The sequence below is a fragment of the Siphateles boraxobius genome, unplaced genomic scaffold (genome assembly GCF_051911475.1).
Source record: "Siphateles boraxobius isolate OS27281-9 unplaced genomic scaffold, OSU_SipBor_1 46, whole genome shotgun sequence".
In the NCBI taxonomy this organism is placed as follows: Eukaryota; Metazoa; Chordata; class Actinopteri; order Cypriniformes; family Leuciscidae; genus Siphateles; species Siphateles boraxobius.
Window position 1 is genome coordinate 4547756 of NW_027509097.1, and position 15466 is coordinate 4563221.

Consider the following 15466-nt stretch of genomic DNA (forward strand, 5'->3'; position numbering starts at 1 on the left):
ATGAAAGATTCATTGTGCAGTCAGCTTCATTGATAATAACAGATGTGTGAGATTGCGATGAACTGATGTCAGCTTTTTAGGAATTATTAAGGGAGCGCACTTTGCGCGCATTCAGTCATGCCAAACCATGCACTCAGTAGCCTGCTTGCTTTTATGTTATAACAGTGGTTTGTGTGTTAATGCTTTAATAACAAATAATTTATCAGGAGCATTTATGCTGATGTGTATGGTGGCGACACGTAGGCGAAAGTATTTGGAGGTAGCCTACAAAAAAAAGAGTCTATTTGCGGGTGGGAGCGGGACAAAAATGTTGCGGGCGGGAGAAAGTAACATAGAAAGTAGTTGAGAACGTCAGTTATAACGATCCACGTATTAAAAAAATGGAAGGGTTTAAATCGGGCTCGGGCTCATAATTACAGTTTATGTGTCGGGCCGGGCTCGGACACAATGCGCACGGGCTCGGGTCGGGCTTGATTTTTTGGGCCCGATCTAAGCTCTACAATGGATGACTTCAGACAGAAGCACATGGATACCACAGCTAAGAACAAACTTACTGCTGATACACTTTTCCATGTTGATAAGAGCATTAAAATTAGAAAAAATAATGAGACAAATAGAAATCAAGGGACATTTAGAATAGATAAAAATGTGCGATTAATCGCGAGTTAACTATGGCATTAATGCGATTAATCGCGATTAAATATTTTAATCGTTTGACAGCACTATTTAATATGTAACATTATGTATATGACATTTATTTGTATATATCCATTGTTCCAGTGTACCCCAAATTCAACAGGATACATATCTAATCACCAGTGCATGAAGAACATAGTAGAAATATGGAAAATGCCAGTGTATTCCATTTCTTCTTTGCTTTTGTTCTCAGTCGAGGAGCTGAAACTTCCTTCTTTAGATTAGTTAAACCAGAGAGATACTGCAAACCGTCTGCCTAATAGATCATTCTGACAGTTTAATTTTAATGCTTGATTATCATTCAATCTTATAATTGTATTATCCAACCGTTCAATTAATTTGGTCTATATTTACACTGATGATTAGGATCAAAATCGAAATTGTAGTCGCTGACTCTGCGTAACGAAAGTAACCGGGCTATCTATTGAGGTAGCTCTCCTGGTATTCCTCCTCCTATGGGAATGGGATATCAGCTCCATCTGCTCCCGGCATCTTTCCATTAGATGAACGAGCACTCTTAGAGGAGATTGAGTGCATGGACCCACTTTAAATGACTGGACACAACTGTGCTGTGTGATACAAAATGAGCTTACACATACAGACATGGCTCGAATTCAAATGGATGCTTCTGTTCAAGACTGATGAAATCTAGGCTCAGCCTCAGACGTTACGGCCACGGACCATTGACTGAACGTCCGATGCACACAAAATTTTAAACAACACTTCAGGAGTTTCAAAGTCAAAGCCATAGTGTCAAACCCTCGCATGGAAGACGATCAAGCTGTTGTGTTTACAACTATGACGATGAGCACTTATTACGATCAACTATATGCTACATTTTATAAAACTATGTGGAGTTCATGGCATAGGCTTTTTTAAAATACGTCCAAGAGTTTTACAAGCTGGTCTGTTATTGGAGGGATGTCGACTTTACATTTTCACGCCCCTAAACATGACACTGAATAAAACGAACTGTGATTGGTTGATTTACATGTAAGACGTCTTCTTGTGCGGTCCTTGGCCAATGAAAGCCGCTATGGAGTCCAGACCTTCTGCAGTCAGTCTGAAGGTCTGGCTACGCGAGACTAGATGAAATCAGGCTTGTAAGTTAGACATGGGGTCCCTTTTGTCCCACCAAAAATGTGAATATATATATATATATATATATATATATATATATATATATATAATATATATATATTCATATATATATATATATATATGAAGGACTACACTTTGGGACAGGAATGTTGATCCAGGATCAACAAAATATGTTGATCCAGGACCATGTCGTATTTGGCAAAATCACGGTGACCAGATCACTGGAATAGCAAACCACAATGATCCAATCAGTTCCTGATGGAAAAAAATCAAGTCCTGTCCTATATTTTTGTCGTATTCTAGAAGACTTTCCACTTAGATATATATGACAATAGGGACTATTGCAACTTAAGTTTCATGCAAATTTTAATTTTAAAAGGTTCCTATTATGTCCCTTTTTTACTAAAAAGTGTCCCTAGAATATGTCTGTGAAGTTTCCCAAAATACCCCATGGATCATTTGTTATACCAAGCCCAGAATGCCCCTTTTTGGGTGGAAGCAGCGCTGTTTTCACGTGCGTTAAATGCCAATGAGCTGCTGCTCCCCACCCCCTTTTCCAGAAGAGGGCTGTGGCTTTACAGCTTGTGCCTCCGATACTCCGAAACAGTAAGGGGGCATTTCCACAGAACACGTTTTTGCATTCCACTGCGCTTCTTTTCCATTATTTTCTGTTAACACGCGCTAGATGGATCTTTTTTTTCCAGCTCCTGGTCATGGGCGTGGTCCTGTTATTTTGTGCCGTCACAATGTATAGAAAATTTGAACTACTCATTTTGGGACACTGTTCGTGATTTATGGGGAATATGAAAAAGGAGTGGGTGGATTTTCTAAATATCAATATTACTTGATCTTTTACCATTTATTTTACTCTACTCTCTATCAGTACAGAAATATGTATATGCATCCCTGTATTCAGTCTGGAGCACTTCAGGTTTGCTGACGGGCACACAAGACAACAGGCCATGTTTGAAAATCCGTGTGCAAATATCAGCAGCAGGCTGAGGGCCCGATACAGCAAGGGTCTTTGAGCATTAGCTGGTCATGTTTACCTGCGGCGGGTCAAACAGTGTTTTCCTTCAGAACCGATTCTTTCTTCCTCACATTCTCTCTCTTTACTTTTGTGTCTCTCTGCAGATGACGTTCCTCCATACTTTAAAACAGAGCCGGTACCGAGTCAGTTGCACCTGGAGAGGAACCGGTTGGTTCTGACATGTATGGCCGAAGGGAGCTGGCCTTTGGAATTTAAATGGATCCACAACGACACAGAGATCACGCGCTTCTCGCTGGAGTACAGGTCTGTGTGTGTTTTCATGCATGTTTTAAATATAAATGATTTGCATTGCAGCAGTTTGTTGTGATATATCAAAACTATAGATTGCTAGAGCTGTATACAATAGAACTGCATTAACCTTAATTTGACAGAAACGTGGATTCTATTTAGCGGCTGCTCTGGCCACTTAATTTCTCTTGCCTCAAATAATGTTATTTTTTTTCTATATATCTTTTATTTTTCTCTATTATTTCATTATATGTTATGCGTTGTTTATATATTTATTTTAGTAATTTATTTACTTACATGTTATATTGATCTGAGAGTTTTAAACTCAGAGTAACTTCCAAGTTTGTGTTTGATGTTTTCTGGACTTAGAAAACTTAGAATATCTTGGGTTTCAAACCCTTCAAATATGCGGTTTTAGCAATACTAAGATATATATAAATGATAAAATAACCAGTGCAAAGTCAATTCATGTGGAGAATAAAGTAGGACGAAAATAAAGTTTTATTTTTTGGTTTTACTTAAAGGGATAGTTCACCCTAATATCACTACAAATGTCTAAATGTTCCTTCTACAAAACACAAAAGAATTTGGGGGAAGAAATGTCTTTGTTTTGTTGATACTATGGAAGTCAGAGGAGTCCAGTATTGCTTTGGAACCCATTGACTTAGACATACTTTGTCCATAATGAAAGTCAATGTTTTTTGTCATACAGGAATTGAAATGACATGAGTGTGAGTAAATGATAACAGACTTTTAAAATTTTAAGTAAGTATAGCATTTATTTGACACTGTGTAGAACAGTATAACTGTGTAGATTTAGATGTTTTATATTTATTTTAGTCATTTATGTTCTTATTTTTTTTATATACTGAAAAAGATCAATGTTTGTTTTTTTTACAAAAATTTCTTAACGTAACTTCAAAATTTGCTTTTGATGCTTTCTGGTCTCTGGCCTTATTGGGTTTCAAACCCTTCATATATGCAGTTGTAGTAATACTAAGATAAATGTGAATTATAAAATACCCATGCGAAGTCAAGTTTTGTACTAATGGATTCCTGTTGAGAATAAACTGGAGAATAACATTATGTTGAGGCGTTTCATATAATGAAAGTCAGTGGAGTCAACAGAAGTGTTGTTTTGGACCCCATTGACTTATATAGACAAAGACTTATATAGGCAGAAATTTCATTTTTAGGTGAACTTTACCTTTAACTCAGGTGTTTTCATCTCTGGCCGTCATGGTCCACTTTCCTGCACATTTTGCTCCAACCTTAATCAAATACATCTGAACAAGTTAGTCAGGGTCTTCACGATCACTAGATCGTTACAGGCAGGTACAGAGTTTGATCGCGAAGGGAGCTAAACTCTGCAGGAAAGTGGACCTCGAGGGCCAGAGTTGAGAGTTCCTGCTTTAAAGGGATAGTTCACCCAAAAATTTAAATTCTGTCATCATTTACTTACCCTCATGTCGTTCCAAACCCGTAAGAACTTCGTTCATCTTCGGGAACACACATTAAGATATTTTTGATGAAATCTCAGAGCTTTTCTGTCCATTGAACGCAACATCATTGCAACTTTAATAAATGACTTAATACCCTGTATAAATTACTTTTCTCTGCTGAACACAAAATAATATATTTTAAAGAATTTCAATAACCAAACAGTTGATGGACCCCATTGTCTTCCATAGTTTCTTTTTTTTTTCATAGTTTTTTTACACACTATGGAAGTCACCGGGGTCCATCAACTGTTTGGTTTCCCATAATCTTCAATATATATTTGTTGTGTTATGCAGATAGAACAGAATATATATATATATATATATATATATATATATATATATATATATATATATATATATATATATATATATATATATATATATATATATATATATATATATATTATTTATTTTTGAAGTAGGCTATTTTGAAACTATATTTTCGTTTTAAAAAAAGTAAGAAAATCTCTCCATATCCATGAAAGTAACCAATATGTTATATTATTTTAGTTTATTAGGTTATAATCCTGATAATAGTTATTGTAATCCTTACTTCTTTACTTTGTTAGGTGAGGTTTCAAAAACAATTTTTCAGTGTTGATGCGCAGGAATCCACTTTTAAAGATGATTGTATCTGCCACCAAATATGCTCTGGTCATCCAATTCAGCCTTTTTTTAATTAACTATCCTCTGAATATAATGTAAACTCTGGAGCTGTGGTGAATGGAGTTTTAATTAAAAAGATAAAACCGGCTGATTAAACTGAGGGACAGGACGATGTTGTGTTGGTCACTGTGCTGTTCTTCATCAACAATTTCTTCTCACTCTTACCTTATTATCACGGAAATCCAGTTACAGTTGAGCTCTTTCTAACAATGGCTATGTTTATTATATAAAAATAAATATTCTGTCATCATTTACTCGCCCTCATGTTGTTCCAAACCTCTGTTTTTTTTCTATCCATGCGATGAAAGTCAATAGAGATCCATGTTGTTTGGACCGCAACTTTCTTGAAAATATCTTTGTGTTCCATAGAAGAAAGAAAGTCATAGGTTTGAATGACATGAGGGTGAATTAATCATGACAGTTTTCTTCTTTTTTGTCTCATTTTTATGTGAATTATGCCTGTAAGACATATGTAAAACCATAATCTACATGTATCCAAAAAAAGTAATAATTTGTGCTTTGAGACACAGTTGTGAAAAATCAAAAGACGTTTTTTAAACAAAATGAACATGAAGAGAAATGAAAATAAATCAATGTACAAATGAATAATTAAAAAGAAACTATTATGGCCATTTTCTATTTAATTTCAATCTGGACTGCTGCGTGATTTAATAATTTGACTAAATTACTGAGCAGAATTCCTCAAATTAATTAATTATAAATAAGAAAATAAATAAATAGCAAGCTGTATATCCAGAATAGTGTGCAGCAGAATTTTGAAAGTGTGTGTGAACATGGTCAATCTCAAATATATATATATATATATATATATATATATATATATATATATATCATTATGTCTGGTTAGAACACCAGATTATGAAATCAAACCCATCTAGAGGTCAAGGAGATCATTTAAGGTCAGTAACATTGATCAGAACGAAGACGTGGATCTGTAATGCTTAAAGAAATCTATTTGAAACCCAGTTGTCAGATGTTTGTAAACACTTGTGTTGTGTGGGATGTCTCCTTTGGGATGTCTCATGTGCCATTGGTGTCCTTCTCTATGACATGTGAAGGCATGTGGAAGCAGGTGGGTCAGCAAAGCCGAATGGTAATTTGGCCATGAATGCTCTTCTATGCAAAGAGAGAGAGTGATGAATCGTCATTTAAAAGCATCCCAGCTCTCACAATGACCTTTCCTTTCCAAGCCCCCTGATACATAAGTGTGTAAGTGTGTGTGTGTGTGTGTTTCTCTCGTACACAAAGAAGACTTTCCAAAATGAGCTCAATCAATTGTTGTCTGGCAGGAGTGTTGTTCTCTAATGCCAGCTCAGCTGACTCTGCTAGTGTGGTGCTAATGACATCAGCCTGCCTGGGCATCCAATGAGCTCAGGCATGTTTAACACTACCAAATGCTTTGCGGGATTAAATGCAGAATTTAAATGTGATTGTGTCTTTTTTTGTTGTTTTAAAATAATTGCTCCTACCCCATTTTAAAATGCAGAGACAATTAGTTGGTAATTTGGACAGTAGAATGATTCTTCTGAAAAAGCTGTTTTCTTTGAGCATCCTGACCTTGTGTTGTGTCTAATTTTTATTTAATTAATTGTTGATAATCAGTGACACTCCATGATATCTTTTTTTATGATTCACCCAATTATGTACAGTAGACTACTACTCAAAAATGGGGGAGTAAATAAGATTATTGTTTTTGTGAAAGAAATTTTACTTTTATTAAAGGGTTAGTTCACCCAAACATTAAAATTCTGTCAGTATTTACTCACCCTCATGTTGTTCCAACCCCGTAATGGATCACTCCTCCATAGGTTTCTAAGGGATTGACACTTGCCAGCCCCGAAAAGTTATTAAAGACATCATTAAAATAGCCCAATGGCGCTTTTCCACTGCATGGTACGGTACGGCTCGGCTCGGCACGGCTCACTTGTGGCGCTTTTCCACTGCATGGTATGGTACTGTACGGCTCGCTTCGGCTCGCTTTAAATGGTACCACCTCTGTTGAGGTTCCAAGCGTACCGTACCGATACTAAAATGTGACGTGGAAGCACTGTAGATCACTGATTGGTCAGACAGACAAAATCGTCACTACCAGCGCCATTGTATTTGCGAGACATCAAACCCGCTAGATTTAAATAGCCAGTAACAGCCACCACTGTAGCACCTGTTTTAAAACTACTTGCTTGACTTGCTTGAAGAAAAAAAACTTCCAAAAAAGAAATGGCTGAATCGTGGTCAGTGGACGAGAAGCACAGACGTTGCTCTTGTTGGTTGCCGAGGAGCGGATAAACTATAACAATCAGTCATAATCCCACCCACTTTGAAGCGGTACTTGCAGTGGAAAAGCAACCGAGCTAAAGCGGACCGAGCCGTGCCGCGCCTAGCCGAGTCGTACCACGCAGTGGAAAAGCGAAGCGAGCCGAACCGCGCCGCGCCACGCCGAGCCGAACCGTACTGAGCCGTCCCGAGCCGTACCATGCAGTGGAAAAGCGCAACAAGTGACTACAGTGGCTCAATCTTAAGTTTATCAAGCGACGAGAATACTTTTTGTGCGCAAAAACAAACAAAAATAACGACTTTATTTCAACTATTCATTTCCTTCTCTATGGGCCTCTAGTCATTTAACGTAATGTGATTCCGTAGACCTACGTCACACGTTGGCTCACTATTGGCCGACGCTGGTCAAGTGTGTGATGCGTGTGACGTACAACAACAGAAGCGTACGCTATTACACTAGTAAACTGACTCGAGGCCCACAGAGAAGGAAATTAATTGTTGAAATAAAGTCGTTATTTTTGTTTTGTTTTCCGCACAACATGTATTCTCGTCGTTTGATAAACTTACAAAGATTAAAAAAGCAAAGAGAAAGACAGAAAAAGCAACCTAGACCTTTCATTTATCACCAGATAAATGTCTTGCATATAAGCTGTAAGGCTATTCTCACTACTTTTTGTTCTATTATCCTTTGGTTGGTTTGGTCTCCAGGTTTTACTCTATGGTTTTCGTTTCTTGTGTTAAAATCTCAGCAAACAAGTTCCTCTCACGGCTGACTCTCAGACCATATTTTTACATTAGCAGGGACAATTTCATGCTGGATCTGCACAAATTAACTAGAGTTCAGAGCAATAATTTGCCTTGTCTGGAGGATGGCAGAGATGAGTTATCACTGAAGGTTCTCAAAGAAATTCTGTAAAAGATCCTTTAATATCCTTCAAAATATGTGTAATAGTTGAAATTTCTTACAGTTCAGTTTTCTTTTTAGTTCTACAAATACTACATGGTACATTGATTTTTAGGAGTGTTTGATTAGGACATTTTGAAGCTGATGCTAATAACTGTTATTTTAACACTGTGAATGGCCAATGCCGATCTAATATTTTTTTTTTTTTATAAAAGTGTCATTTTTAAAGGCATTAAATGTGTTCACCCAAAGTGTTCACCCAAAAACCATCATTTACTTTTTGTGTTGTTCTAGACCTCTTTGACTGAACAATGCCTCATTGTTTTTTTCATCCTTTCACTGAAAGTCAATTAGATCCAATGTTTAGGATTTTGTTTTTGGTTACTCATCTTGCAAAAATTTATAGTGTCACTATATGACCGTAAATGCCTGGTACACATTGTAAGATTTTGAGCTGTCCCAGACAAAAGACCAATCGTTGTGATTTCTGTGGCCGTGACTTCTAAACGGTGGTCCTGCATCCTCCGTACAGTGAGAGAGGTACAGTGAAGACGGCCATTGTCACTTTCTTGAGTCCAAAGATAGCCTGTGATAACTACCTGACAGTGTCAGAAATTTACCATGATCATCTCACAGTGTGTTTGCTGCTACGAACAACATCTACTGACTAGCCAATGCAAATGCAACTTGAAACAGCGTATTGATCAACGAAAAATGTCCCTAAAACTTCTGACCTCAAGCTCCGTTTACAAAACTGGCAAGCCAAGTTGCCTCTTTTCCCTAGCCAGGACCGCGTCCATATTCTGCTCTTTCGCTTCCTCCTCTTTTTTTAGCGCACATTAAAAACCACAACTGCTAAAATGCAATTCATCTTGCTCTACTTGTTTACCATAGCGCCTGCTGATGACGTGTTATTCTTCTATAACTTGCGTCGTAGCCTACAGTTCAATAGGTGTCAACATTGTACAGTCTACATACAGAACATATACCCAAGTTTATTAGATCCATGTCGTACAGTGTGATTTGTGTTGATCTTATAGTATTGCCGAAATCGCAAAGTAGTTTAAAATCAATTGTGTTGAAGTCATCGACTCCTAGTCCAATAAACTGTGTAGAGTGTTTCTCCGGTACCGAAATAAACAGACCTTCACTAGTACTTCTTATATAAGCAAACAACCTCTTCTTATTTCAACATACCCGCCATCAGTGTCCCCATAACAGCAAGTAGTGCTGTTGTTTGGTTACTGGAAGGCTGCGTCATTCATCAACTATATGCACTGATTATTCTATAGGCAGCAGATGTTATCAGTGTTTCCTGTAACAGCGCCTGCAGGCTGAGCCGATGTTGCGTTTCGCTCCCAGCAAATTTAATCACCTGCAGCGTAGGCCTGTACAAAAAAGATCTGCTTTCTTCCTTTCATTCTTATTTTTTTTTTTGTTGTTGTTGCCTGAAACCACGCAATGTCAAAGACAGCACTGGAGCAGAAAAAGTGTTCTGTTGTTTTCTTTTTTCATGTAAACATTAGCATGTTCTGTTGTGACACTTTCCTGACGTGTGCGACCGGATACCGACACACTTACTGAGAAGGGTTTTCAGTCCAGACAATGCTAATGGTTTCTTTTCCGCATCTGAAATATGAGACTTCCAACCAGCATTCTTTTAGTGTATCTGTGTGTGCACGAGTGCATCCATAATCTGGTTTCCAGTAACCTCCCAATGGAATTGTTGCAGTTTGACCTTACATTTGGTGAATATGTTCATAAGTATGCAGTTCATGCCAGGGTTGTGTGCAATTCGGAACTGAATTGAGAATGGGTTTTAAAATTCAACAGCTCAATTTGGACAGAATTTGGTTGCACTGAATACAGAATCAGAAGACTGCAATAGTTTCCACTTTCTCAATAGGCCGAGGATGAATGTAAAACTATTGCTTTAAAGATGTTGTTTATTGAAAAATATGCATATATTTATACAAATATGTAATTATTTTGAGAGCGTAGGGAGATTGACGTCATTTAAAGTGTTTCATGGAAGTGGCGGGGCGTTAAAGAGTTCTTTTGACATGATTTGCTTGTTCATTTCTCTTATTGGTCGAGATTTTTTTGCAGAATCATTTTTACCAGTACCAGTTGTTTTTCTAATTAATGAATAACCATGAAGATAAACTAGTGGCAGGAAACTGATAACAAAGGAAAACTGACAAGGTAATTAATGCCTGGGACACATTGTATGATTTTTGGCTGTCCCAGACGAAAGAAGACCAATCGTGGTGGAGGACCTGCATCGTACAGCGAGACGGCCGTTGTCACACTCTTGCGACCAAAGATAGCCTGTGATAAATACCTGATAGTGTCAGAAATGTAGCATGATCATCTCACAATGTGTTTGCTCCTACGACCTCAGTCTACAAACTAGCCAATACAAATGCAACATGAAACAGCATATTGATCAACGCAACATGGCGCCAAAACTTAAAAATCCCTATAGCTATCACCACATCCATATTCACTTCTCTTTATTTTTCAGCGCACATTAAAACCACAATTTGTAAAGTCCAACTCATTTTGCTCTATTTGTTTACCACTAGTGCATACCACTAGTATTTAATCCAGTCAAGGCAGTCTAAGGCCACGTCCACACGAAGCCGGTGCGTTCCCTATCCGATTATTTTTTTTCCTCGTTCTAAAAAAAAACTCCGTAAACACGGCGTCGTCTCAAGAAATATCTGCGTCCACACGAAACCACTGAAACCGACTGAAAACGGTGTAGCATATATGTCAGACCAGTATGGGGCGCTGTAATTGTGCCACAGAGATACACTATACACGGAGAAGAAGACTTTGAGCATGCGCCGGCACGTGATGTGATGACATCATCGTTTCACAAAATATACGGATTGGCTGTACACACGAAACCGCAAGGGTGTCGTTTTCAGATTTATCCACTTTGGGACCCGGTTTCAAAAAATAGCGGTTTCACTCTCCCAAAACGCCGGATCCGTGTGGACGAAACGCCAATACGATAAAAAATTTATACGTATACAGCGAAACGCGTCTTCATGTGGACGGGCCCTAAGAATCAGGACCTATAGAAATGCTGGCCAGTGATAGTTTTCAATTATTTAAGTCCAGATAGTGTTGTAAAAACCTGTTTGCTAGCATAAATAACATTCCGTGGGCAGAAGTCAGGCTATTGAACCAAAGTAGTTCAATGCTCAAGTTCTTTGAATGAAAAGTTTTTCTTTGACATCTTTGCTCCTGCAAACAGGTTAAAGTCACAGAGAGACTGACCACCGCTTCATCCGACGGTGACGGGTTGCCAAGGCAACATCAGCACAGACGGGTGTCTGTTTGTCAGCCTTCTCAGTCAGGGGCGTTTGAACTTCATCTGCTACTTTTTGCTCCTGTGCTTTATCACTCTATCTCGCTCGTTTCTCTTCTCCGTTAACCGAAGGCTAATTAAAGGGGACCAGACATTGGGCTCTGTTGGCTGGAACATCAATCAATCAATGTCTGAAGCCCCGGCCCCTACTGACTCTCTCAACCTGCTGCACAAGCTCACAGCTCTTTAAAGGTTAATTATATTCATTAGAGAAAGAAGGAACAGGCGAGAGGAAGATGGAGAGGAAGTCACCCTGAATATATGCTGCTTTATTCTTCATGAAACTCTGCAAGGTTAAATTCAGAGCCACAGCACCATCTGGGTGCACGTCCAATTGGGTGATAGTGCCCAAGTGGACTTTACAAGATGTTTGGCCATTTAAAGTGAGATTCTAACTTTTAGGGAACAAGAGGTCATCAACACATAACTTAAACAGCATTTAATCCATTCTAGGTTTTTATTCAGCCTAATTCATCTCTGATTTCTGCACCGTTCTTAACAGGTATGAGGTTTTAAGTAGGACTTATTATATTATATTATATTATATTATATTATATTATATTATATTATATTATATTATATTATATTATATTATATTATATTATATTATATTATTTAATTATATTATATTATATTATATTATATTATATTATATTATATTATATTATGTTATATTATATTATATTATATTGATAAAAAATGATGGTAAAGAGCATTTATAATGTTACAAAAGATTTCTATTTCAAAAGTTGTTCTTCAAACTTTTTAAACTCATCAAAGAATCTTGAAACAAACAAAAAAAAATAACAATATTATATTTGATCAAATAAATGCAGCCTTGGTGAGCATGATAAACTTTCAAAAACATAAAAAAATTGGACAGTTTGGATATATAAAAATTGTGTGTATATATATATATATATATATATATCATCCTTCCAAACACTTAAGTATTTATACACTACTGTCCAATTTTTTATATTAAATATATGATCCTTTCAAACACATAAGTATTTATACACTTATATATATTTATACATACATATATATATATATATATATACAGGGTTTGAAATTAACTTTTTCACTCACCGGCCATTCAGAACTTATACTAGCCAAAAAATAAAATAACCAAATTAACTACCTCACAGCTTATATATATTATTAAATTTGGATTACATCAATTTCTTATTATAAAAAAATCCTGTCATCCAGCCATCTTTCCTCTTTCATCCTCATCCTTTTCACCAAAAATGTGTTTTAGGTGGACAGATACAGTACAATGAACATAAAAAAAATGTAGGGTGTTGGAGAATAACAATGTCTTTTCTGTTAACCAAATGCTTTTTAATCTTCGAGATTACTTCAATGCAAATGAACAAGCGCCCCGTTATTTGTTGCATAGTGACGTGCATGTTCTAAATCTGCACAGATTTGGCTTACATTTACTTTTTCCCCAGCAAAGTGAGTAAACATAATAAGTAACTAGCCAAATTGGCTAGTGATATGACAGTGTTACCTGCAATAACCCTGTATATATATATATATATATATATATATATATATATATATTTGTGAGCAATGACTAGGACCCTGTTAATCAGATCACAGCCTTCTATCTTTATTTAGTAGAGTATATAGCGTGTGCAGCCTGCAGGGGTGAAGACAGCCCAAATGTTTCGGGGCATGTGTGAAGCTTTGTCTCACTAAAAAGATATACCCCCAACCAGGCCCCCAAACTTCCTAATTAGTCCATTAGCGCTAATATACTTCACACAAGAAGCAATTTACCATGCCTTGCAGGATCTGCAACCCGCTAACCTCATCGCTAATATCATTTGATATTTAATTATAGTCTGTTAATAACAGCTCTCTTTAACTCTTGCATTCTAACAAGACACCCGTCATTCAAGCCCTCTCACTCTCTCACTTTCGAAACTCCAGCCGTATTCCTCCACACCCACACCATCTTCTATATCTCACGGTTAGCGGTAGGTTAATCTACAGGTCTGGAGTCAGTGTGGTACCAGATAATAGGCACTAACAGCTCTTCTATTCTCGTGGACTGTAGTCTGCTCTGAGAGTTTTTATGCTGCTCGTTTTTGATAGTAAGTCAATTATGTGACGCCCATTTTTGTGTGGGGATCTATTGATTTCTTCAAAAGTTCATTTATAAAAAAAAATACCATTCATTTTGAAAGTTACTTGAATATTTATTTTTTTGTGATTACCATATTTTCAGCTTCTAAATTGAAATTAATTTGCTGTGTTTTGAAAGGCATTCTGAAAAAAAGTGTTATGAAAAGGCTGAAATGTATAGTTTCATAAAAAATTATCAGTGAAGCAGTGTGTTAGTATTGATAATATTTATAATGATAAAACCCAAACTATTTGGGTCACAATAAAAAAAAAAATGACATGTCAAAATATTTGAACAATTATTTTATGTGTTTGATTTTGTGTAAAGAGTGTAAAATAATTTTAATAATAATATATCATTACAAAATAGTTACAATTATATTTTTTGTATTCACTGTAGGGATATTATATGTTATGTTATGTTGTGTTGTGTTGTGTTATGTGATGTTATGTGATGTTTAATCTGATCAAAAGACAGTTTGTCTCTTTAAAGATGTCAAGACAGGACTTTTATTCTTGTTTAGTTCTGCGAATTCTCCCATTCATTGTTATATTTGGTTTGTTCCCTCCCCCTCTGGTGTACATTGGTTGTGTTGCTTCAATCAGAGTGTATTATGGGTCGAAATATTTTCTCAGTGGAAATGAAATTGTTTACTTTGAAATTTAAGCAGCTGACAAAATGACACTACATTGTAAATAAGAAAGTATTTCAGACAGCTGTAGTTTGAGTGACAGATAATGTTGACGCTTTGACAGAATAACCACACAGCTGACCTTCTAACAGCGTCTGGCTAGTCAATCACTGTCCACTTGTGGTCTTCCTGTTTGCATGTGTTTCTGTGTCCATCTCTCTATCATCCTCATTTCTTTGTTGTCTTTTTCTTGTTTCTTATTTTTGGCATTATGTTCTCTCTCTGCCTCTGTCTCTCAGTCTCATTCTCTGCGTCTGTACAGATCTCTTTACTGTCTCTACTCCATTGTTTGTATTGATTGCCATCTGAGGTCAATGGCTTTTTAAAGCATCTAGATCGAAACGCAGAGTGTTTTCCTCATCTCCCTCTCCCTCTTCTTCTCGCATTCCTTCCCTCTACCCCACTCATTTCTGTGCAGTTTCATTCTTTTATCTCCCTCCATCATTGATCCGGGAGGTCGGAGAGCATTCCGGTCCAGTAATGTGTGGCCCATGGGCCTTCAGGTCATTTTAATTTGAGATCAGGTCAGTCGGGCTGAAAGAAAATGTGGTCTGTCTGAATTAAAATGTCTGGAAGATGATCCGATTTCATCCACTTCACAAAAAGAGGTGAATTAAAGTAACGAAGTTTTAGTTGGTGTATACAGAAGAGAAAAGAAATCTGCTCATCTCAACTGCAGCTGTTCGGCTGAAGTGTGAGATATAAAGTTGCCAATCAAAAGATTGGGGCCCACTTATTTTTCACACACACACACACACACACACACACACACACACACACACACACACACACACACACACACACACACAC

The 15466-nt window shown here is 37.0% G+C and overlaps 1 protein-coding gene across 7 annotated transcripts in view; it reads left to right on the forward strand.

Annotated features, from left to right (window-relative positions):
- Positions 1 to 15466, forward strand: part of sdk2b (sidekick cell adhesion molecule 2b) — a 305599-nt gene that overhangs the window by 216650 nt on the left and 73483 nt on the right. For all 7 annotated transcript variants that reach the window (XM_077200337.1, XM_077200331.1, XM_077200333.1 and 4 more), the window contains exon 2: positions 2932 to 3091. In XM_077200337.1, coding sequence (XP_077056452.1) covers positions 2932 to 3091 — 160 coding nt within the window. The remainder of the gene's footprint in view (positions 1 to 2931; positions 3092 to 15466) is intronic.